Below are 22,056 nucleotides of genomic sequence, written 5' to 3'. Positions count from 1 at the left end.
TTAGCACTTTGTTGGAAATGGCTTGTGGCATTTTAAATGACACAAAAAAATTATAAATAGAATGCATTTCAGAAATGGCTGTAACCTGTAGCAGTGCTTAACGATTCTTAGTTCTAAATGCAATTCAAAGACTGAAAAACAGTATAGTATAGAAGGTTCTGGGAGTTCTGGTTCATGTAGAATCTCTTATATTAATTGAAATGGTCTTATAGAACCTAAAGAAACAGAGAAATAATCATGAAATAGCTAAAAATAGGATTGAAATTCTCCTAAGGAAAGTGTAAATAAACAAAAGGCAGTTTGTTTTAGAAATACTTAGAAATATTAGGTAACCAAAATATCACTGAAATCTCCAACATAGTCTAGGCATTTTAAAAATAAATATGCATATTATTTGCTTGAATTTTATGCCTTTTTCATCTTCCATTTATGGTTAATTTTGGATGGCAATTTATTTTTTTGAACCTGCTCTGGTAATCTTGTTAATTTTAAATCTGAAAGAAAAAGTATTGCTGGACACTACAGAAAATGAAGCAGTGGTACAAGCTACTCCAGGCATGTTTAATATTCTCTGAGCACAGCCCTGCAAAGCCTATGCATGCTTTAAAAATTCCCCTGAATGTTGTCTTAGGCCCTGCTCCTTGGCAAAGGTGATTTTTGTGCTCAGTGAGAGCTGATTAATAGAGAAGAGTTTTGAATGCAGGGCTTGGAGTGAAGAATTGTCACTGCATCCAAAATGGATCAAATTATAGCCAGTACAATAAAACAGTAAAAGAGTTCCTTCATCAGACTATTCTGACAGCAAGACAGCCTTTATTATTTTTTTCTGACACTATTTTAAAATATGAACAAATGTCCATCTCTTCTCCTGCTTTCCCATTGCGATACCATGTTCATTTTCTATTCCTCGTTTGTTACTGTCTTTGTTACTTTTCTCCCTGCAATACTATTTTCTCTTTCCCTGGCTTGTCTCCTAAAAATGTCTTTCCTCAGGCTGACAAGCGGAGTTTGCCAGATTCAGACAAAGCCATTTTGGATATTCTGGAACATGACCGTAAAGAGGCACTAGAAGATCGTCATGAGTTGGTCAACAAGATCTTTAATCTCCAAGAGGAGATTCGCCATGTGGAGGACTTGAGAGACAAGGTGAGAAATGGAAGGATAGAAAGATGGAATATCTCAGGCTAGTGCCCAAAAGACCTCTGAGAGCAGTGGTGGTTAACATGTGTCATTTCCAGTACCTTGAAGAGAAAGAAGATTTGGAGTTAAAGTGTTCAACGCTAGGAAAAGACTGTGAGATGTACAAGCACCGTATGAACACTGTGATGATACAGCTAGAAGAGGTGGAAAAGGAGCGAGACCAGGTATCTAACAGTTAAAGTGGGGAAAATTAGTAGCAAAAGCCTGTATCTCATATGTGTCACTTTGGGGATTGTGGATAATTGGACCCAAAATACCATTAAAAAATAAACAGTTACAAGAAATTGCTACTTGTTGGAATTTGTATTGCAGTAATTAAACATAGGATAATATTGGGTTGTTTCCACAGCGTAGCATCTGGCAGGCGGGACCAAGATCTTAACAACAGCTACTGCAGGCTTTATATTAGTGTCAAGTCATCCGGTTTGTACTCTGGAGCATTTTGCCACCAACCAAGAGGGAGCTCGAAATGAACCACCCTCATCATCATAATTTTTAATGGTACTATTGTGGCACATCCTGGTCCTAACTGCTGTGTTAATTGGTGAATCGTTACCAGTTCTGAAGTCCCCATTCCAAACACCTTACAAACAAAACCAGCAGGAGGTGGTGTTTGGTGCCCAGGTGCAAAAGAGGTTTCTTCTTTCCACTGCAGGCATTCCGCTCGCGTGATGAGGCTCAGACACAGTATTCACATTGTCTGATTGAAAAAGATAAATACAGGAAGCAGATTCGAGAGCTGGAGGAGAGAAATGATGAACTCCGAATCGAGGTAGTTCGGAAAGAAGCTTGCATTGTTAACCTAGAGTGCAAACTCCGGCGGCTCTCTAAGGACAATAACTTTCACGACCAGGTACGGCTGAGGAAGACAGACATGAGTTCTTTTTTTAAGACTTGCTTTTAAAAACATTTTGGTGTGGAAGGGAGAGGGGACTTTTTTAATTCCCTCCGTGAATTAACTGAAAAAAATAACCTCCTTCTACTAAATGTCAATGTTGTGAGTTCTTCAGTACAGTGGGGTTCAAGTTGTCTGTGTCATGCACATAGCTGCACATAGCTCAAAGGCTGGCATTCCACAACTTGATTTTAAATGGAAGGGAAAGAAATGCAGAAAGATAATTAATTTCTACACTGGGGTAGAAACTACAAATACTTTTGAGGAAGGTGCCCCAGTGAACAGAAATCTCCACAAATGTCAATCTAAACTACGATTTTGGTCTGGAGCCACATTCTGGGCGAGCTTCTGAAGCACTGGAGTCACAGAAAGTTCAGATTACTTTAAGGGGAGGCCATGAGGAATTGTACCAAACTGGTCTCAGAAGTAAAGTGTTTCCTTCTGATCTTTAGAGTTTGCCACGGAATCTACCCATTACCATTATCTCCCAGACCTTTGGGACTCCCGGCCCAAAAGCCAATGGTCAGGAAGCAGATGACTCCTCCACTTCTGAAGAGTCTCCAGAAGACAACAAATTCTTCTTGCCTGATCACGCTCGACTCAAGAGAAGGGTGAATCTAAAGGGAATCCAGGTGTGTCTTAATATGAGGCTGGAATGATATAGTGCAGGGACTGTTAGAACTAAGAGACATAATACATGTTGCGGTCATACTTCTGAAAGTGCTGTGCTATAAAGATAAGAATAGATTTGTATATGATAGTGAGCCGTCGGTTTTTGCCCTGTGGTTTGCATCTTGAGGAGCAGGTATAATCAGGCTTTATAGACCGTTTTCTGCCCCTTCTCCCCATTTTGTGTATTCTCCTTGCTTCTGCTGTTCATTCACATTCTTGGAGCGTTGTCAATAAATTGATTCTTTGCTTTCTTAACAGTAGTGAAAAAAAATCACATAATGCCCGAAGTCCAGCACACAAGTAACTGAAGGTAGAAAACGAAGCATTGGTGGAAAAGCTCACATCAGCTGGAAGGAATAATAGAAAGAAATGGACACAATCTAGAGAAAAATTAACTGCCTAATTTAGAATTAAATTATGGCAATTTCCTCTCACTTAAGAGTAAGGGGTAGCATGAGTTAGGTCCATGATTTCCGCAACTAGCTGCATTCGTACAGCTATTATCTGATGCTATATTCATGAATTGTATAAAATATACAATCTAACATTCAGGGTTTTGAGCTTCTCTTTCCTTTCATCTGCATTTGAATTCTCCCTGCCCTTCATAACCTTTCTGAGCTCTGACTGTCATTATTACTTATGGCAACAGAGCTGCATTTTTTACATTGCACACTCCAAAAGGGTGCCTGTTGTATTAACAGCTGCCTGAGACCAGTCCCAAGGCACTTTTGTCTCTTTGTTCCCTCAGCAGAATCTGGAAATTGCAATGCATTTGGGCCAGACTTTTAAAAGTAAAGCTAACTCTCATTCACTGCAGTGGCATTTAGATACCTAAATATCCTCTAAATTTTGGGTCCTGTTGTTTAAGGGAGGGCAAATTTATTGCAGCATAACAGTGAAAAATGGGTGAAAATATCTGGTTTACAGTGTGTGGCAAATATTCTGCATTTGTGCTGATTTTTGTCCTTCTTCTTTTAGATAAATCCAAGAGCTAAATCCCCTGTCAGCATGAAGAAAACATCAGAGTTTCAAGGTCAGAAAGAGCACCCATGTCCTTATTCCTTTTCTGTTGCTTTGTCTCATTCACTTAATCTCTTTAAGTTGTTTTAACAAATATGCCAACCAGGGAAATTCTTAACTAAGTCCAAGTCAGTAAAATAGACAGTTTCCCTCATAGTGAACAATGTCATAATTTAAAGTAGTCAAGTGTTCTGCCTGAATGTCCTCTCTATCCAAAGATACCTCCACAGACACACAATATTGCATCCCTTGCAATCGCTTACCTAAATTTTCTGTTTACTCAATTTTCCTTTTAGTTTACAAAAATTTTACAGTCATCGGTGTAATACCTGTACTAAAAGTCATTATGCTATTCTCTTTTTGCTGTTGGAAAAAAGCTGAAAAGACCCTAATCTAGTGATCATCTAGTGAGTTCCTTTGTCCTTCAGGAAAAAGGAATTAATTTTAAAGTATTGCAAAGGTTGGGGGAAGGGGGTTGACCCACCCATCAGCCAGCTGCCAAGTTACCAAATTAGTTGCTGTATACTCATGTTTGAGCTACTCCTAATTCCTCTTATTTATGTAACCCTGTTTTTGAACCAAACACCATCTTAGGCAGCACTTCCTTTATTTGTTATGTGCAGCAGCACGCTCACTGTTGTACAAAATATGATGGGAAACATGGTTCCCGCTGCAAGATATTGCATGTATGTATGTTTGATATCAGTTAAAGTGCAACATTAGTACGAATTAGAGGTGCTGGGGAAGGGAAGGAGTCCACAAAGACATTCACACTGTGCTACCTGGGGCTGCTGAGGGATCTCAAGCTTCTTGGTCCCTGTTGTAAATTTTTCGTTGTAAAAAAAGCATAATTCAGTGAGCCAACCTTATTGCAGACTCCTGGATTCAGATGATGGAGTTAAAACATAAATTAATAAAAACAATCCTTCTTTAATTTGTCAAATAGTATTCATAGATCTAATAAAAACATATAGGACAGAGTTGAAAGAAAAAGATGGCCAGAGGCTGTCCAGAGTGGCGTGCATTTGTGTACTTTGTTGGGAAGCCGACGGGGAAGAAAAGGGAGCCAGAGCTACAAGGCACAGAGCGCTTCCTGGAGCCTCTGTCCAGCACAGGGTGGGGGAAACAAGATAAACTGAAATGGGAAGATAATCCTAAGTGTTGTTGCAAATCTGTGAAAGACTCTGTATTGAAAGGGATCTGACATAATTTTCTCTGGTGTCTGTATTTTTCTCTGTCATCTGTGAGCGCAGCAGTCAGAGCACAGGATGAAGATGGGGCTGATGCCAGCAACGGCCGCACAGACACGAGTTCCTCTAATTCTGTTTCCATCAGTAACTCCATCAGCAGCTGTGAAGTCAGCAAAATTGTAAGGACCCTTCAGACGCCCCTTGGCTGTCTACGATCATCTCTCCCAATGCGGTTCAGAGCTTTCGCAACCCAGTATTAGCACTGTGCTAGCATCCCAGCTGTGATCAAATTCAAAGCCCTTGTCAGAGACTCCTTTAATCCTTTTACCAGCATTTTGTTAGAACCATGTTACTAGCCTTTTCCAAAACCATAGAATTGGTTTGTGTTTATTTAAAGATATTTCAAAGGTATTTATGACCTCTCGCTGTCTCCTTATGCCATTTCATATTTACTGTTAGAAGGAAGAGATTTTCTTTAAAAGCTGCCTTGTAATTTATTTAAGAAAATTTTCAGGGGTTTTTTTTTTGAATTCTCTAATGCTTTTCCTGTCTATAAGTAACAGTGAGTGAGAAAAGGGGTGCAGATCACAGCTGGAAATTTCTGCATACCACAGCCAAACCGTTTCTTCCCAGCTTGCTGTATCCCCATAATCTCCCAAGGTAGATATTCCATTATACATATGTGAGCACTGACACAGCAGGACAAGCAGACAGAGAGAGTGCTCTTGCAGAGAATTAATAACAAAGAACAAAACATCTTTCTAGAACACCGTGAAAAATGCTGCCCCCAGGAAATGAAAATTATATCCAAGAATAGCCAGGAAAGAACTCCCTGCCACTCATAATAATCTTAGCTGGGTTAGGAATATTCTTTGGAATATCTGTTGGATATTTAGATGACTTCCCTGTAGTACAATTTAGAGTTTAGTTTCCGGTGTACTAGATTAATAATTGAATATATGGAGATCTGCAGTTTTCTTCCTCATTCCTACTATTTATATATATAAGTATACATACATTCCGCTTTTCATCCTCTTCCTCCTATATATCAGCTGTGCAACACATACTCCACACATCAAGGGTAAAGTTAAAATTCTTTGGTAAATCAGCCAGTCATGTGGTCAGAGAAAAAGGTACTGTGCCAGCACACAAGCTGTGCATATTGCTAAAATACTGGAATATATGAATATGAATGCTCTTGTATGTAGCATTCTGCGTGTCTAGAATCAATTTTTCTTACTGTTGTGTGTGCTTCACAGTGCAGAGTACCACCGGCAAGCTAGCAGGCTAATGCTTCTGTAAGTTAGAAAAGATAGCACATTTAAGACAGATAACCTTTCTGTCGCTTTTTTTTTTTAAAAGCAAACCCTGAGAAATCGCAATGACAGTATCATGTCTACCACTCCTGAGCCTCCAGGAAATGATTCAATAGTCCGACGTTGCAAAGAGGATGCCCCTCATTGCAGGTAGGTAGCCACGCTGGTGAAATATGCCCAGAACCTGTTGTCACAAGGAGGAGACAAAAAGGGCCTTAGATGTCCTCGTGTCCGTCCCTACTTGAAGAGCTTCTATTAGGCAGCAGGACTGACTTTCTAAACTTCTCAGGGCTGCAGTCCTTTATCCCTAATTTTGTTCAAAACACTCAGGAGTCTCTGGTAGTTCAGCTGGGGTGAATGACACAGTGATACATACCACTGCAGCATTGACTTTAAGAAAGAGTACTGAAACAGTACTGAAATGACTAGGCACCAATGCTATTGGAAAATGTGCTTTACCTCTGTAGAGTGATATAGCTTCACTTTTTGCTTCTCAGCTCCATGCTGCCTGTGTCTGTGTCCCTGTCCTTTCCCCTTCTCTCAAAGCCCCTCCTTATCCTCCGTAAACTGCCAAAATAGAGCAGAGATGCTTGAACGTCTGTGCGGAATGGGGGGGGAGAAGTGGAGGAGGGAAGTGTTTTTTGTCGAGCTTGGGGCTCTGTGTCTCAGCATAACGATGAGGGGAGAGAGATGCATTGCCCTCTGCTTCACCTGCTGCTGCAGCTTCCACTTCTGTCCGGTCACGGCCCTGTGGACTTCCCCTGCGAGTGAAATCGGATCAGCTGGGGAATGGGAAGTTATGGCAGAAAGGAGAGACCTTGCCTGCCTCACAGTCCCCTACATGGCACTGATGCCTTTTCTAAAAGGTTTATAGCGATGCAATACTTGGACATACTGTTTTGGTGTTGGTGTCAATAGCATCAGTGTTTGTATCAGAAATACCGGAAGATACAAATACATTCCCTAAAGGTCCCAAGCAGAAGGAGAAAAGAACAAAGCCCAAGCAAACCGATTTAGAAGAAAGCAATATATGTGGAGGGTTTAGATCTTTATTAGATCTATTTTTTAGATCTAATCTTTATTAGAACTTTATTTAGATTTTTAATGCTTTTCAAAACAAACAGCGGCAGACTGCCGCTTTTGCCCCTCTTTATCTGTGTAAAGCTTTGCAAAACAGCTTTCCATTGAGAGCATCCTCAGCTAGTTCTCCCACATAATTTTCTAGGCTGCTGAGGTTTTAGGCAGAGTTTATTCTAGTCTTCCTTAGGTTCTCCTATATTGTCCTCCCAACCCCTTTTTAAAGTGTGTTGCATTAATTCAAGATAGAGAAAAAGGGTTGCTTTGTTAATGATTTGAATGTTTCATGTTTCATATGCTTAACTTGAAAAGCCTTTGGCATGCCTGAACATTTAAATATTTGCAGTATACTACAGAATGCAGTAAAGATTACACGGATATTATTCATCTTGTGGGCTTATTTCACTATGTCCTGTTCCATACATTAAGGCATTGGAAGACTGAGCTGTATTGAAATCTGAAAATTTTCCTCAGATTAGATACTCTTTCCCACTGGCACGTGGAAGGAAAAGGTACCCTGGAGCAAGGTCTGAATGTGGCCTTACTTTTATGAGCTAATAATCACTAAAGTCAAGTAACTCAAGAGCATGCCCAGAAGTTCACTGTAGTTTATAACTTTATAATTAGCCTGCTAAGGTTTTTTAACTTGTTTGTGAACATAATCCAAAATAATTGCCATTTGCATGCCAAGTTCCACAGTTCATCTGATCTTGATTTGTGTGAAAAAAAAGTGAGATCATACTTCAATATGTAGGAAAAGGTGTATTATTTCCCTGCTTATGCATGGTGTAAAAATAGCTGATTCTCCCCAGACTGGCTGCAAAATTTAACCCTTCACCTGAAGCCAAATATGAGGAATATCAGCTCTGCAGCAGACCTACAAATCATTCTGAATGGGGAAAACAACAAGCTGTTATTTAAACAGCTTTGCAGCCAAAGGACAAGCTTTAATTAAGTCCTTCTAATGAAGCAGACAGGTCACTCACTTGGCTGGACATCCCCAATATCCCTTTAAGAGCAAAATTTTGTTGAATTTTAACTGTTTGTGTTTAAGGCCAACCAATCTAGTCACTCTTAACAGGAAAGGTTGTGTCAGTGGGAGCTGGACTGGGATCAGAGCTGTGACATAAGAGTTTCTGTGCAAAAGCTTGGTACACTTTGCCATTCTGTTACTGTAGGTTTCTGAGTAACCACGCGAGGTACCATTAAGCTGTTATAAAATGCTTCAAGGACTTTAAATCAAGCAGGTAAATTACTCCTTTACTGCTGCACCTCAGTCACTTCCCTTGCATTCAGTCTGTCCGTCAGTGAGCTTCTGACATTTTTGATCTATCATGGAAAAAAACCATGCTGCAGTATATATACAGCAGGTATTATGCAACCATTTATCTCAGTGCTGAAGCAGGTGTGGTTTAAGTCACACACATGAGACCATCAGTCAGCAGCTTCCCTTTGTTTTCAGCAATATCTTCATTCCCTCACTGCTGTTAGCAATTCTTCCTTCTGAATCTTCTTGCTGTTCCACATGCTTCCCATGTTGGCTGACAGATACTGTCTTCCTGCCATCTTCCTGCTTCTTCCCTGGGCCCACAAGTATGTTACTTGCTTATTTTTTTGCAGCTACACCATTGCCTGATGCAACACCTCCATCATCTTTTTTTTTTCACAGAAAAAGTTCCTCCTTCAGAACTGAATGAAATATGCTGAAAGTTGGAAAGTGAACAACTTTCTCTCTCTCTCTCTCTCCCCCGTTATCTCATGCTTTGTTTTTAATTCCAGCCTGGTTGAAGAGGACAATGACAGCTTTGGATATGATGCTTTGGAGCTAGATGGTAAGCAAGAGGAGATCATGTATATAGTTTAACTATGAGATCTGTGTGATTAGCTCCCCAGCCACAGATACTGTCAAACAATCAACTCTTGGTCTAAATAAGATGGGACGCATAGTCTGAGAAAAAATCAAGTCAGTTCATCATAACAAGAAAACAAAGGGGCAACTAGTGATGAGAATAAGAAAGCCATTATCCCTGAAAAACTAAGTGGGAGAAGGATTAGACTGAATGAATAAATGGAGGGTGCTTGGCTGAGGTTTGCAGGTTGATAAGACCGCCAGCCTTAAAATGAGGAAAGCATCAAATTGAGAGGGGAAAGAGTAAAGAAGATAGAGCCAGACTCTTCTCAGTGCTACCCAATGAAAGGAGAAGAGGCAATGGGCACAAACTAAAGAACAAGCAATTTCATTTAAAGAGAAAAAAAAAGAGCTTTTTTACTGTGAGGGTGGTCAAACACTGGAACAGGGTTGTCCAGAGTGGTTGACTAGTCTCCATCCTTGGAGATATTCAAAACCCAACTGGACAAGTCCTGAACAATCTCCTCTAGCTGACCCTGCTTTGAGCAGGGGGGTTGACTAGACAGTCTCCAGAGGTCCCTTCCAACTTGCTGTTATGTGAGAGTGATCAGGTAGGTCCAGTAAGCAAGACTGGCGTTTCTTGCCGTGGCCTGTGGACGTGAATCATGCCTCTGCATCAGGAATTTCCTCCTTCAGTTTTAGCTGGGATCAATCAAACATCCATTTTCCCCTTTTCCATCTTTGTCACTCTATCTAGGACTCATTTTCATTCTTCTTACTCTTTTCAGATGACAGTCATGACAGGCAGTCACATGGAGCTCCTTCAGTGCACTCTTCATCTTCTTCTCACCAGTCGGAAGGCCTGGATGCCTATGAGCTTGAGCATGTCAACTCCATATTTCGAAAGTTCTCTCTGGAAAGGTATTTGAGATGCCAGTTTACCTACCTTAGACAGAGACTGAGGGGAAAGGCCACTATAGTAGAGATCCTCCCTTTATCTGTTAGTTGCTGAAGATATAATGGCAGGAATATGATGTCACAAGTTGTTATTTGACACAAATACCTCATGATGCTGTGCTAAGTCTTTCCTTCTTATTGTCGGCAGCAGTATAACATGTTATTTTGGAGCCCCTTCATATCCTGTAAACCAATGAAGGTCATCCTAAAATTTCAAAAACTTCAAGGCAGACAAAATGTTCTAAAGGCTTAAATTTATCCTTGTGATCTTGTTATCTTGCTGCCACAGGTCGCTAGATGAGGTATTATTATATATCTGAGTTATTCAGCCGTGTCAGAGCACTTGAAGCTATCCAGATGTTCTTCTCCAGAACTTAGGTAGTAATGAGAAGGATTTCTTTTAGAGTCCTTAGATCCTAGTGCTTGATAACACTAAAAGTTTATTTATATGTCTCTCATTTATCATGCATGCATTTAATTCTGGAGTGGTAGCTAAAAGTTGAGATAACTAACTGTTACTTCCTTTCATGAACACAGACCTTTTCGTCCATCTGTCACATCTGTTGGTCGCATTAGAAACTCCTGCCATACTATCCAGCGCGTAACACTGAATGGAGACAGTCTCAATTCAGAAATCACTCTGGTTGGGGGTAATGATAAAGGGAGCTTTATCAGCTCTGTCAAGACAGGATCACTTGCAGAGAAAGCAGGCCTTCGGGAGGGACACCAAATCCTAATGGTGAGCATAAAATAATCAACAAATAGTATTGGATGTCTGTCCACCTACATGCATGCACACTCACCATAATACTTTCCTTTGTTTCTTCTTTCACCTTGTATTAATGACAAAGCATATGACTCATGCAGAAGAAAATCTGCTATTGACTACGAAAATATGGGAGAATAGTATTTACGGTCATCCAACCCACGCACACACTTTTGCACTGACAGTGGCTCTGTATGGAAGAGACTAGAGCAACTGACGCTTTCTTTAATGCTGTATTGTATAGTACAGCCTCTTTGAAAAGTCTAGAATGTGATTTGTCCTCAACTTCCCAGTACTTTCCTGCCTGAAAGGAAGTTCATGCTACTTAACTTAGCATGATGACTCCTAAACCATTCTTTAGAGTGGCCTGTCTTGGGACTGGACATGTTATGAACAGAAATGGATACAGCTGAAATATGAATGGAAAGAAGGGCTGCACACCTGCATAGCCGTCCCCAGCATCATATAAGCAGGAGTTCAATGGTGCTTCTGCTAAATTGCTCTTTGCTTAGTTTCCCCTCCATTGCCAAAGTTCCCAAACCATTTTCCTGTTAAAATGCCTCCAAGGGGAAAAAAAAACCCACAACTGATATTCCTGCACTACTTACTTCTGGGAAGCCTGGGATTGTCAAAGAGCTGCAGTTCTGTTGACTGCTAGCATTCCTAATTTGAGGGAAAAGAAATTAAATAATTAGAACGTAATCTGCATCCTGATAGCAGGATCTATCTGCATTGTTTAATCAGAAAAAGATTATGATGCTTAAAAAAGATGGTATAATTGACTCAGAGATTGAACCTGCACTGGGGAGTAATGTGTCTTTCATATCTAGTTGGAGGGCTGCATCAAAGGGGAAAATCAGAGTGTTCCCTTGGATACCTGCACAAAGGAAGAAGTTCACTGGACAATTCAGAGGTGCAGTGGTCCAGTAACACTCCAGTATAAATCAAATCACGAAGGTAAGACCAAAAGTATTTCTCATCTAAAATAACCCCAGGTCTATTACACTAACTAGTGTGGATGAGAATGACAGAATCAAAATATCCTTTGTATTGGTATAAATCTGAAGCGTGTCCACTGGTGTTAATTATAGGTACTCTGTGTAACTGCTCCAGCTTTTAGCTTTGTGACTGAGACCAAAAAAAGCCCATATGCTTGTCACTACAGGACTCTGAAGAATTTACCTGGTGGGCCAATAATGACATGACTCACAAAACACATTCAAGCTTATTTTTATGTACAGTTTTCTGTAATACAATGTAGTGAGCTGAATCATCTTTATCCAGCTGAAGTCGATTTAGCATTTACCTGAAGGAGTTGCTCTGTTTATTACCTTTGTGGCTTTATCTTAACAGCTGGAGTTCATGTGTGGTGAACAGAATTTGATTTTAGTGTTCATGGCCTGTAATGATAATTTCAGGTTATGGATCAAAAATTACATTGCAAAATCCATTTTTTACTGGTGTGTATAGTAAATTTGTGTTGTTTTTTTCTTAATGCTGGTTAGAGAATTTCAGTTAGATCACACAGGAAGTGATGTCTTTGATTTTCTTTGATGTTTTCAAAGGTAGGAAAGACTATTGCAATGGTTTTTGAGCACCACTTAACTGCAGATAAAGCATGTTATAGATTGTGGGAGTGCCAGTTAGACCTAATAATAAAGGGAATAGCTTGTCATTAAAATTGGTGGCAGAACTCAAGCTGTACTTACAGGATAGAGCTATAGCTATGTCTGCATCTTTGCTGGGAAGTTCTGTGTTTCACAGATCATGTGTGGAGTACTGAAAATGGAGTTACCTAAACGCATCAATATAATGAGAATATTCTCTCAGCTTCTGATACCAGCAGCATGAGCTGTTTCTGAATCAATGCCCCATTAGTGTCTTTAAGGTGCAGGCCCGAAACCTTGTTGTAACTAGAGTAACTAGCACTCTAGAAGTACAAACCCTCTCTCGGAGCAGCCTCAGAAGTTTGTGCTGTGTGTTTCTCCCAGAGGCTGCCCAGGAATGCAGCAATACCGAGGTTTGACCAGTAGCTGATCACGCTTCACCCCTTCCTTCGTTGCTGCAGGTTACAGGAAACTGCTGTCAGAGCTGGAAGAAGGGCTTATCACATCAGGGGACTCATTTCATATCCGCTTGAATCTGAACATCTCCAGCCAGCTGGACTGCTGTTCCCTCTCAGTGAAATGTGATGAGATTGTTCATATTCTGGACACCATGCACCAGGGGAGGTGTGAGTGGCTGTGCGCCAGAGTGGATCCTTTCACGGACAGGGATCTGGAAATGGGGACCATTCCCAGCTACAGCAGGTGAGTGTAATGCTGAGTGACCACGACTGAGAGAAGTGGTTCTGTAAACAGGGAAATTAATAACTGCTGTAAGGAAAGAGGTATATGCCTTAATTTTTGAGATACGGCCTGGTGATGTTAAAGTGTAATATGAGCTATAAAGCTTTAGAAAGGAGACTCCAGATGTTACCTGGAAGAATAATGTGGGTTTCTCAAAAAGTAGCATGGAAAAATATGCCATGGAGATTCTTTAATCCTTAATTGCGTTGCAGTCCTGCTCATTATATTGTTCCTGCATTTACTGTGTGGTTCAGTCAGTCCTCACTGCTATTTCTATTTAATCTTTTCTGTAGGCACAGACCCATTGCAGGCCAGCCTTCTTCTGAGTGGTTTCAAAGATCTTCTTGATCTATGTGATTCCATCCTTTCTTTCAGAGCCCAGCAACTTCTTTTGGTGAAGCTGCAGCGGCTGATGCACAGAGGAAGCAGAGATGAGACAGAAAGCTCGTATAATACCCTTCGGGCACTCCGGGTAAATATCTACAAACAAGGTCTTTTCAACACCTGTAACTCCACTGCTACTTGTTGTTCATTATGTTAATTTTACAGAAAGTCCTGTGTACACTCTATGTAGGTTTTGATTGTCCCAGGCAATGGGCACTTTATGTTTGCTTTAAATAATACTGTCCATGGCAATAGACCCAGCTCCGGCCCGCTATTAACCCTTCCAGCTATGAGGGAGTACACTTTAAAAGTCTAATATCTGTTCTGTGTCTTAGTTAATCCTTTTCATTCTTCTCTGCCTGTAAGCCTCTAATGCATCTTCATATCCACATGAGGAAGAAGCTGTGTCCTTGGAGTTAATAATCAGAACTATTTCTCTCCTGCTGTGATCAAGCATCTAATCCACAGAGCTGTCATTGTCCCATATTAGAAAGACCTGTCTCTTCCAACCCACACGCTATGGGGAGAAGTGGGATTATCAGGTCTTCACATACAACAGCCCTGCCGATTTCTCCTTTTCCCTCAGTGAAAGTAATTTGATTTTTCTTTCTTCAGACTCAAGAATTCCATCTTTACATAATTAAAAACTAACTTCCTGGTGTATTAGTTACCATAAGTTATTTTTAGAGCTTGGGAGACATATATGCTTCTAACATTTGCAGAGACACTGTAGCCACTGCTTGTATTTGATTTCAGTCAAGGTTAAGTGTCATGCATTCCTTCTGTACTCCAGTCCCCACTGATCAAAGGGACAGAGATCACTGGCAGAGATGCTAGTGAAAGCAAAAGGTTTGCATGCTATTTCTTGGTGCAGAAATTACCTCTTTCATAAGCTGTGGAGAGCAGTCTCCTGTGAAGAAAGGAATGTGGAAGAGCAGTAACGGAAGCGGTGTTTCTCAGCTTAGGCCATGCTATGTCTACAGTTTGCTTAGAACATTGTATTTGGGATAGGTATTAAACAATCACTATCCCTTTTATTGGAAATATAAAATATCTACTTTTGCTTGTTCTGTTTCTCGAATGCTGTGATTTAAGGGGGGGAAAAAAAAAAAAAGAGACGGAAAGAAAAATTCCTGTGTTATTTTTTACTAGAATACATTGCAGCCAGAGGAGCCTGCCCCACAGAACGACTCAAAAGCCAGCCCTCGCCTATCCAGAGCAAGCTTTCTTTTGGGCCAAATATTGCAGGTAATAAAGTTCAAATCCTCAACGCAATATCTGAAATAGTGGATCTGAACAGCAGATATTCTCAGGCTATCCTAATCTCTCCCACCTCAGGTATAGAGGTTGTGTCGGGATTTCTTCCTATCAAAAAGAGATTTAATATATGAAAAAGATGAATGGGTTGTGTTTTCTAACTGCTTTTGTGAGGTGGGGTGTTTATTTTTAAGTGCATGCCTTCCATTACTAATGAAGCTTGATGAACCAAACAAGTCTGCCATCATAGGCTGAAATGTGTTTTGCTTGAACCATAAGGACAAATCCATTGGGCTAGACCGAATCCCCAAGTCTTTGTGAGATGAGGTTCCATCAGAAAATAGTCCTTTAATTGTAGGTCAGTGACTCTGAGCGTGACAGAGACTGTGTGGGTGAAGGACAAAAAAGTCTTGTGAAGGAAGATGGTTGTGAAGGTTAGCAAATAAACAGGGGGAGGAACTAATATTTGGGTAGAGGAATAGTTGGGTGGATGGGGAATGAAAGCATAAGCCTATTTCTCAGTGTAAAAATGTGCCATCTGGGAGGTTTTAGGTCTCTGTGGTACTGCAAAGAAGAGGCAGAGTTTTGGGTATAACCTGTGATACATTTGTGCAAATAGTCAGAGTGCATATGTTACTCTGCTGTGGACCCATCAGTGTGATAGCAGGGAGCTCTGCGAAGAAAAAGAACATGCCGCTTAAGAGCAGAGAACAAAATAAGAAATCCCAAGGGGGATTAACAAAGGCTCTGAATCAGATCTATGATATTTAAAGAGCCTTAGAATTCAATCAACAGATCCATGGAGTCTTGTCTTTGATAGACATAGGTAATTCAGATCTCGTAGATAACAAATGTGGGCTGATGAATACACAGAAGAATAAAGAATGTAAGAAATGAGGGTCAAATCTCTTTGTTCACCTTTTCAGTTTGTCAGTAGGTCTGAAAACAAATATAAGCGTATGAATAGCAATGAGCGAGTCCGTATCGTCACTGGCTGGCCCTCTGATCTGGCACGGACCTCATCTGAAGCAAAGAAGCCATTGCCTGATAAACTGGAAGGTATGGACATAAAATAGTAATAGCTTTTATGCACATGGCACTGATACAAAGGCTGTCTACATAACAGCATGGCTATGAAAAAATTACATAGGTCTTTCCTATTACTAGCATCTATGGTTCACTCTGTGCAAAAATTCGGCAGCATTTGTGACCAAAACACTGATTTTGCTAAAAGTGCTTGGAGCACCAAGCCTTCATGAGCAAGTTTAGGACCCTGAAACTTCCTGTTGGGTTGGCAGTTCTTCCTAGGTGCTTTCTTGCTCTTTGTCCAAAAACATTTAACTCTAAGTCAAGCTAATAAGCAGAAAGATGCTGCAAGTAAGTGTCCTGTTAAACTATGAAATAATCTCTTGAAAGCAAAAGGCACTTGAATTATTTAGTATTAAGTTGGACATCATACAACTGGATATACAGTAAAGACAACAAGACAACCCTGGCAAAAGAGAAAGGAGGACCGGTATGGCTAACCATGTCATTTCTGGTTCATGTGTATCTCCTTCTTTTTCTTCAAATACTGATGGAGAGGAAACCAGAGGATAAATGTCTTGTTCTTTACTCAGATTTGGATTCCGAAAGTGAAATCAATAAGAGGCTCAGTCTGATCCCTTATAGCTTGGTGAGACCAATCCACTGTGAGCGCAGGCGCCCCGTGCTTTTCACCCCCACCATGCTTGCCAAGACCTTGGTACAGAAGCTTCTCAACTCTGGAGGTGCCCTGGAATTCAACATATGCAAGCCAGGTAATGGGATAAAAGAGGACCATGACTGTTAACCTTCAGTGTTGGAAATATGAACATATATTATATATATATATATGCATGCACACGTAGAGGCATGCACGTGTGACAGTTGCTTGAGGTACTTCAAGACACATCAGAGTGATGTGTAGCTATAAACCCTGCTTTTTGAGAATATCTGAGATATTTGAATGTTTTTGAGACAGCCAGTGCACATGGTTATGAGATTCTGTGTCTATGAATATTATCCATGTGTATGCTGTGTGGTTGCTAGGATGCCCCTCAGAGACTGAAATGCTGTGAGTGCTCTTTGTGTTTGCATACTGTTTGCATACTGCATATCTAGGCAATGTGAAATTTTGATTAATTTGTTTCTAGTATTTGCTATTATGAGGAATATCTTCCCTAGAGCGCCTTTAGGTTTCTATCTCGTCCAAGGCTGTGAAGATTGTGCATTTGATCTACTGGAAAGACTGATTTTCTTCCATGCTAAGTATTTACTATTAAAGCAATATGCAGTACCGTGATTGCTGTAGGGCAGGATTGTATACAACACAGCATTAAACACAGCTGACGTTTCATTTTTACACTAATATTGAATACCCACCGCGTAGTATGCAGTCTTACAGTTACCCAGACAGAGAAACTGAAAAGTTAAGTATTATAATAAATATCCCCTGTCTTGCAACATAAAACAAAAGCTTTGATGTAGAGCTGCAATTCACAAGGGGGCCAGTATCACACATTGCAACCTAAGCCAAATTTTTTGAAACTTTAAACACAAATGCTGGAACACTAAATCGTTGTTTTAGGAGCCTATACTGAAGAGACCTTCTTTTTTTAGCACTTCTCAGCATCCTCCAGCCCTGAAATGTTACTATATAACATTAGGTGCTGGAATTGTATTTACTGTTTTAATTTAATGCCTTCATAGTATTGTAGTAATTGCCCAAGGACTCATTGGTGCAGGATATAGCTGAGATGCTCAGCTGTGATCAGATTAAGCTTTAATTGAATTCAATGGAAGAAATGAGGCAGCTGTTAAGACAATACATTGCTCGTCTTCTTTCCCTGCACCATCCTTATATCCTGTGTGAAGTACTATTGGATAGTTTTCCAGGTGTTCCGTTGTTGTAATCTTGATTTTGTCCTCATCCACATCTCTTCCCAGATATTGTAACGAAGGAAGAGTTCTTAAGGAAGCAAAGAACGGAGACTATCATCTTCAGCAGAGAAAAGAATCTGAACACGTATGAATGTATTGTACCTGCCAATATTGAGGCTGTCACTGCCAAGGTGCTTAGAGTACTCTGTATCCCTTCGATAGGCTGTCTGTGAATCTGTCTGCAATGTATGTTTCTTCTTGAATAAGAGACTGACCAATTTACAGTCACATGTTCTCTCTCTTGCCCACCTTCAGTCTCAGATTTATATTTATTCTCCCAAATGGCTTTTATTTGTGCACTTGCTTTTCCTTTTCTTTGTCATCCTCAGCCATGTCCTTTTATATTCTCACTCATTCCCTGTGATGACCCACACTGATGCAGCAAAATATCCTTTCATTTTCTATGCTCCATCACTTATTCCGTTCCTTTTCGTATCATAAGTATATATGAATGTGCCAGAGAGTAAGAGATACAAGGACCTAGACAAAAGAAAGGATAGCCTGAAACACAGACACGGGGTGTACAGTACAAAGATAACAATGTCAAAGACAGAGATCTTATATCAAGCAGAGTAGATTTGATGCACAGCATAGAAAAAAGGAGAATTAAAGTGATGTTTTTTTCTCTCACAAGTAGTTGCAGTAGATGTTCTCTCTGAACAAAGAGCAAGTATGTGTGTTTGTGTATATGTTTAAAACTGGTATTTTATCATACTCTTCATCTTTAGATTTGTCCATTTCTATTCTAAACCTTTTCACAAAGCTATTAAGCTCAGCTGTTATTTGACTGACTAGTTCTAAACCAGTAGGAGGAGTTTGGACTTTAAATGTATATTTGATTAAATGTTTTAAATCAGTACAATGGTAAATGGAGAGCTTTTTAGCTGGTATGGATACCTTTATCTCGAGATTCCACAGCAGTGAATGTTCCTTTGTGACACTGTTATGACTTTGTTTTTAGAACAAACATTGTCTCCTAGAAGCTGGAATAAGCTGCACAAAGGATTTAATCAAAGCCAAGATATATCCTATTGTTCTCTTTATCAGAGTCTCAGAGAAAAACATCAAGAGGTTCAGGTAACATATCAAACCTTTTGCATATTTGATATTCTGTCTTATTCAGTGAATAATTCTCGAGTCCAATGATGTTCTCAGGGAGAGAAATAAAGACCCTCTTCTCTCTTGATCTGGTGCTTCTATGTGCACTATTTCCTCTCATGACTCCTCCCTGAAATCTTATAACCGGAAAAAGTTGGAATTCCCCAAATTTAGCACTCTTTCACTGTCACTGATAGCAATGAGCATTGTGGGAGGATGAGACTGAAGAATATGTGGTTTTCTCCATGCTCAGCACTCTAAGGTAATGCTAGCTGAAAGAGGAAAGGTCGTAAACACTTGCACTCCCCCTGCATTCCATCTTCTTAAATTGTTTCCCCATAGCAAATATTTTTCCCTGGGTGCAGCATGGAGGTAAGGGGAGGATAGACCTGGAGTAGCTGTATTCTCCACTGCTTTTATTGCTTGTATATAGTCAGTAGAAAATAAATTATTGATGGGACGTCTGGGATTACAGGATTAACTTAAAATGTAAGAAAGACATTTATTTTTGGTCTGCTCATTTCATACAGGAAACTATTGCCAAAGCCGGAGACTGAAGACGAGTTTTTACGTATGTGCCGTCTGAAGGAGAAAGAACTAGAAGCACTGCCATGTCTTTATGCCTCTGTAGAGGCAGATGCATGGAGCAGTATTGAAGATCTTATCCGAACAATAAAAGACAGAATCGGAGAAGAGCAGCGTAAAACCATTTGGATAGATGAAGATCAGCTATAAAAAACAATAAGTAAAATGGAGCTCTTTGGTGACAGAAGGACATACCCAGGCGGAGCAGGGGCTCGCAGAATTCTCTGATAGGTGCCCAGTGCTCACTCCTGTTTCACCATTGCTGGCTGGGGGCTTCCTGCTGGCAGAATGCATGTATGGAATGGAACTGGAGCTGTGTTGAATAGCCAATGTCTCAGATGCTGGGGATCTAGGATGTGGGTCAGACCACAGCCACCACCACAACTTCTGACCCACCGGTATCTCTTAAGGGACAGCAGCTGTTTAACATGTGAGAAGGACAAAGATCTTGAGAGGGAGCTTGGGGTAACTTATTTTGTTGAAAATATGGATCTCATTTGGCTCATTGAAAACTTCTGATGAGATAAGTGGAATCTAAGAGGAATAAAGCATGGGGATTGGGCTAAAAGATATGGAATTGAGATGTGCCGCACACACACCCTGAGGTGAGATTCTGAACATACCCAATTAAGGAAGCTGAAGGCTGGTTAGTAGCAACAGCAATGCTAGCTCTGATGGCTGTAGCAGCTCTGTAGCCCTGTTTTTCCATAACCATTTTAATCAGAAGAGAAGAATCATAGAATCATAGAATCATACAGGTTGGAAAAGACCTCTAAGATCATCGTGTCCAACCGTCAACCCAACACCACCATGCCCACTACACCATGTCCCTAAGGGCCTCATCTACACGTCTTTTAAATACCTCCAGGGATGGTGACTCCACCACTTCCCTGGGCAGCCTGTTCCAAGGCCTGATCACTCTTTCAGTAAAGAAATTTCTCCTAATGTCCAATCTAAACCTCCCTTGGCGCAACTTGAGGCCATTTCCTCTTGTCCTATCGCTAGTTACTTGGCAGAAGAGACCAACACCCACCTCGCTACAACCTCCTTTCAGGTAGTTGTAGAGCGCGATGAGGTCTCCCCTCAGCCTCCTCTTCTCCAGGCTAAACAACCCCAGTTCCCTCAGCCGTTCCTCATCAGACTTGTGCTCCAGGCCCTTCACCAGCTTCGTTGCCCTCCTCTGGACACGCTCCAGCACCTCCATGTCCTTCTTGTAGTGAGGGGCCCAAAACTGAACACAGTATTCGAGGTGCAGCCTCACCAGTGCCGAGTACAGGGGCACGATCACCTCCCTGCTCCTGCTGGCCACACTCTTTCTGATACAGGCCAGGATGCCATTGGCCTTCTTGGCCACCTGGGCACACTGCCGGCTCATGTTCAGCCGGCTGTCAACCAGCACCCCCAGGTCCTTTTCCTCTGGGCAGCTTTCCAGCCACTCTTCCCCAAGCCTGTAGCGTTGCCTGGGGTTGTTGTGGCCGAAGTGCAGGACCCGGCACTTGGCCTTGTTGAACCTCATGCAGTTGGCCTCGGCCCATCGATCCAGCCTGTCCAGGTCCCTCTGCAGAGCCTTCCTACCCTCCAGCAGATCAACACTCCCGCCCAACTTGGTGTCATCTGCAAACTTACTGAGGGAGCACTCGATCCCCTCGTCCAGATCGTTGATAAAGATATTGAACAGGACCGGCCCCAGTACTGAGCCCTGGGGAACACCGCTCGTGACCGGCCGCCAACTGGATTTAACTCCGTTCACCACAACTCTCTGGGCTCGGCCGTCCAGCCAGTTTTTTACCCAGCGAAGAGTGGACCTGTCTGAGCCGTGAGCCGCCAGCTTCTCTAGGAGAATGCTGTGGGAGACAGTGTCAAAGGCCTTACTGAAGTCCAAGTAGACCACATCCACTGCCTTTCCCTCATCCACTAGGCGGGTCACCTGCTCATAGAAGGAGATCAGGTTGGTCAAGCAGGAAATAGCTATTATTCCTGGCATTAATTAAAATGACAGTTTTCCCTTTCTCTTTAAACCCCAGTTTTATTTAACATTTTTGCAGGTTTCCTTTGTAGTCCTGGCACTTACAGGAAAATAGACTCCACTGTCCCAGTGGCAGATCAGATCTTTCTAGATCTGCCAATGTTTCGTTTAGTTTATCCCTGCCTCTGTGTTGTATGCATTTGTACATCTCTCAGTTTTCAACATTTTTTACTCGTGGAAAATACCATGGTGCCTTCTCCAGACAACAGGTTTCTCTGTTTCTCCACTGAAATCTATATTTCTCTACAACATCATCGCCTGCCAACATGCCTGCTCTCAACAGGAGGGACTGTTCTGAGAAGAAAAGGAGAATTTCATAAGCCAGTAATTGCTGTGAGCCACTCAGTCCTTGACCTCTCTGCCATGATTGACAGCAAGCAGACCAGCAAGCATCACACTGTGCTGTGGCCAAGTAGGATAATATTTTCAAAAGTGTGTACATGATTTAGAAGACC

General features: G+C 41.2%; 1 protein-coding gene across 1 annotated transcript in view; it reads left to right on the top strand.

Annotated features, from left to right (window-relative positions):
- The window catches only part of CARD11 (caspase recruitment domain family member 11), a 47,286-nt gene extending 27,147 nt beyond the window's left edge, over window positions 1-20,139 (top strand). Inside the window, exons 6-24 of the mRNA XM_075165331.1 lie at window positions 994-1,146; window positions 1,239-1,364; window positions 1,856-2,053; window positions 2,548-2,727; window positions 3,746-3,800; window positions 5,041-5,156; window positions 6,340-6,443; window positions 9,150-9,202; window positions 10,008-10,140; window positions 10,714-10,915; window positions 11,773-11,899; window positions 13,011-13,251; window positions 13,666-13,762; window positions 14,827-14,922; window positions 15,858-15,990; window positions 16,551-16,730; window positions 17,899-18,023; window positions 18,854-18,969; window positions 19,521-20,139. Coding sequence (XP_075021432.1) covers window positions 994-1,146; window positions 1,239-1,364; window positions 1,856-2,053; window positions 2,548-2,727; window positions 3,746-3,800; window positions 5,041-5,156; window positions 6,340-6,443; window positions 9,150-9,202; window positions 10,008-10,140; window positions 10,714-10,915; window positions 11,773-11,899; window positions 13,011-13,251; window positions 13,666-13,762; window positions 14,827-14,922; window positions 15,858-15,990; window positions 16,551-16,730; window positions 17,899-18,023; window positions 18,854-18,969; window positions 19,521-19,725 — 2,640 coding nt within the window. The 3' untranslated portion in view covers window positions 19,726-20,139. The remainder of the gene's footprint in view (window positions 1-993; window positions 1,147-1,238; window positions 1,365-1,855; window positions 2,054-2,547; window positions 2,728-3,745; window positions 3,801-5,040; window positions 5,157-6,339; window positions 6,444-9,149; window positions 9,203-10,007; window positions 10,141-10,713; window positions 10,916-11,772; window positions 11,900-13,010; window positions 13,252-13,665; window positions 13,763-14,826; window positions 14,923-15,857; window positions 15,991-16,550; window positions 16,731-17,898; window positions 18,024-18,853; window positions 18,970-19,520) is intronic.
- The last annotated feature ends 1,917 nt before the right edge of the window (window positions 20,140-22,056 follow it).

The sequence above is a fragment of the Calonectris borealis genome, chromosome 16, assembly GCF_964195595.1.
Source record: "Calonectris borealis chromosome 16, bCalBor7.hap1.2, whole genome shotgun sequence".
NCBI lineage: Eukaryota > Metazoa > Chordata > Aves > Procellariiformes > Procellariidae > Calonectris > Calonectris borealis.
Note: the sequence above shows the minus strand (reverse complement) of the source record. Positions and strands in the feature narration are given on the sequence as shown.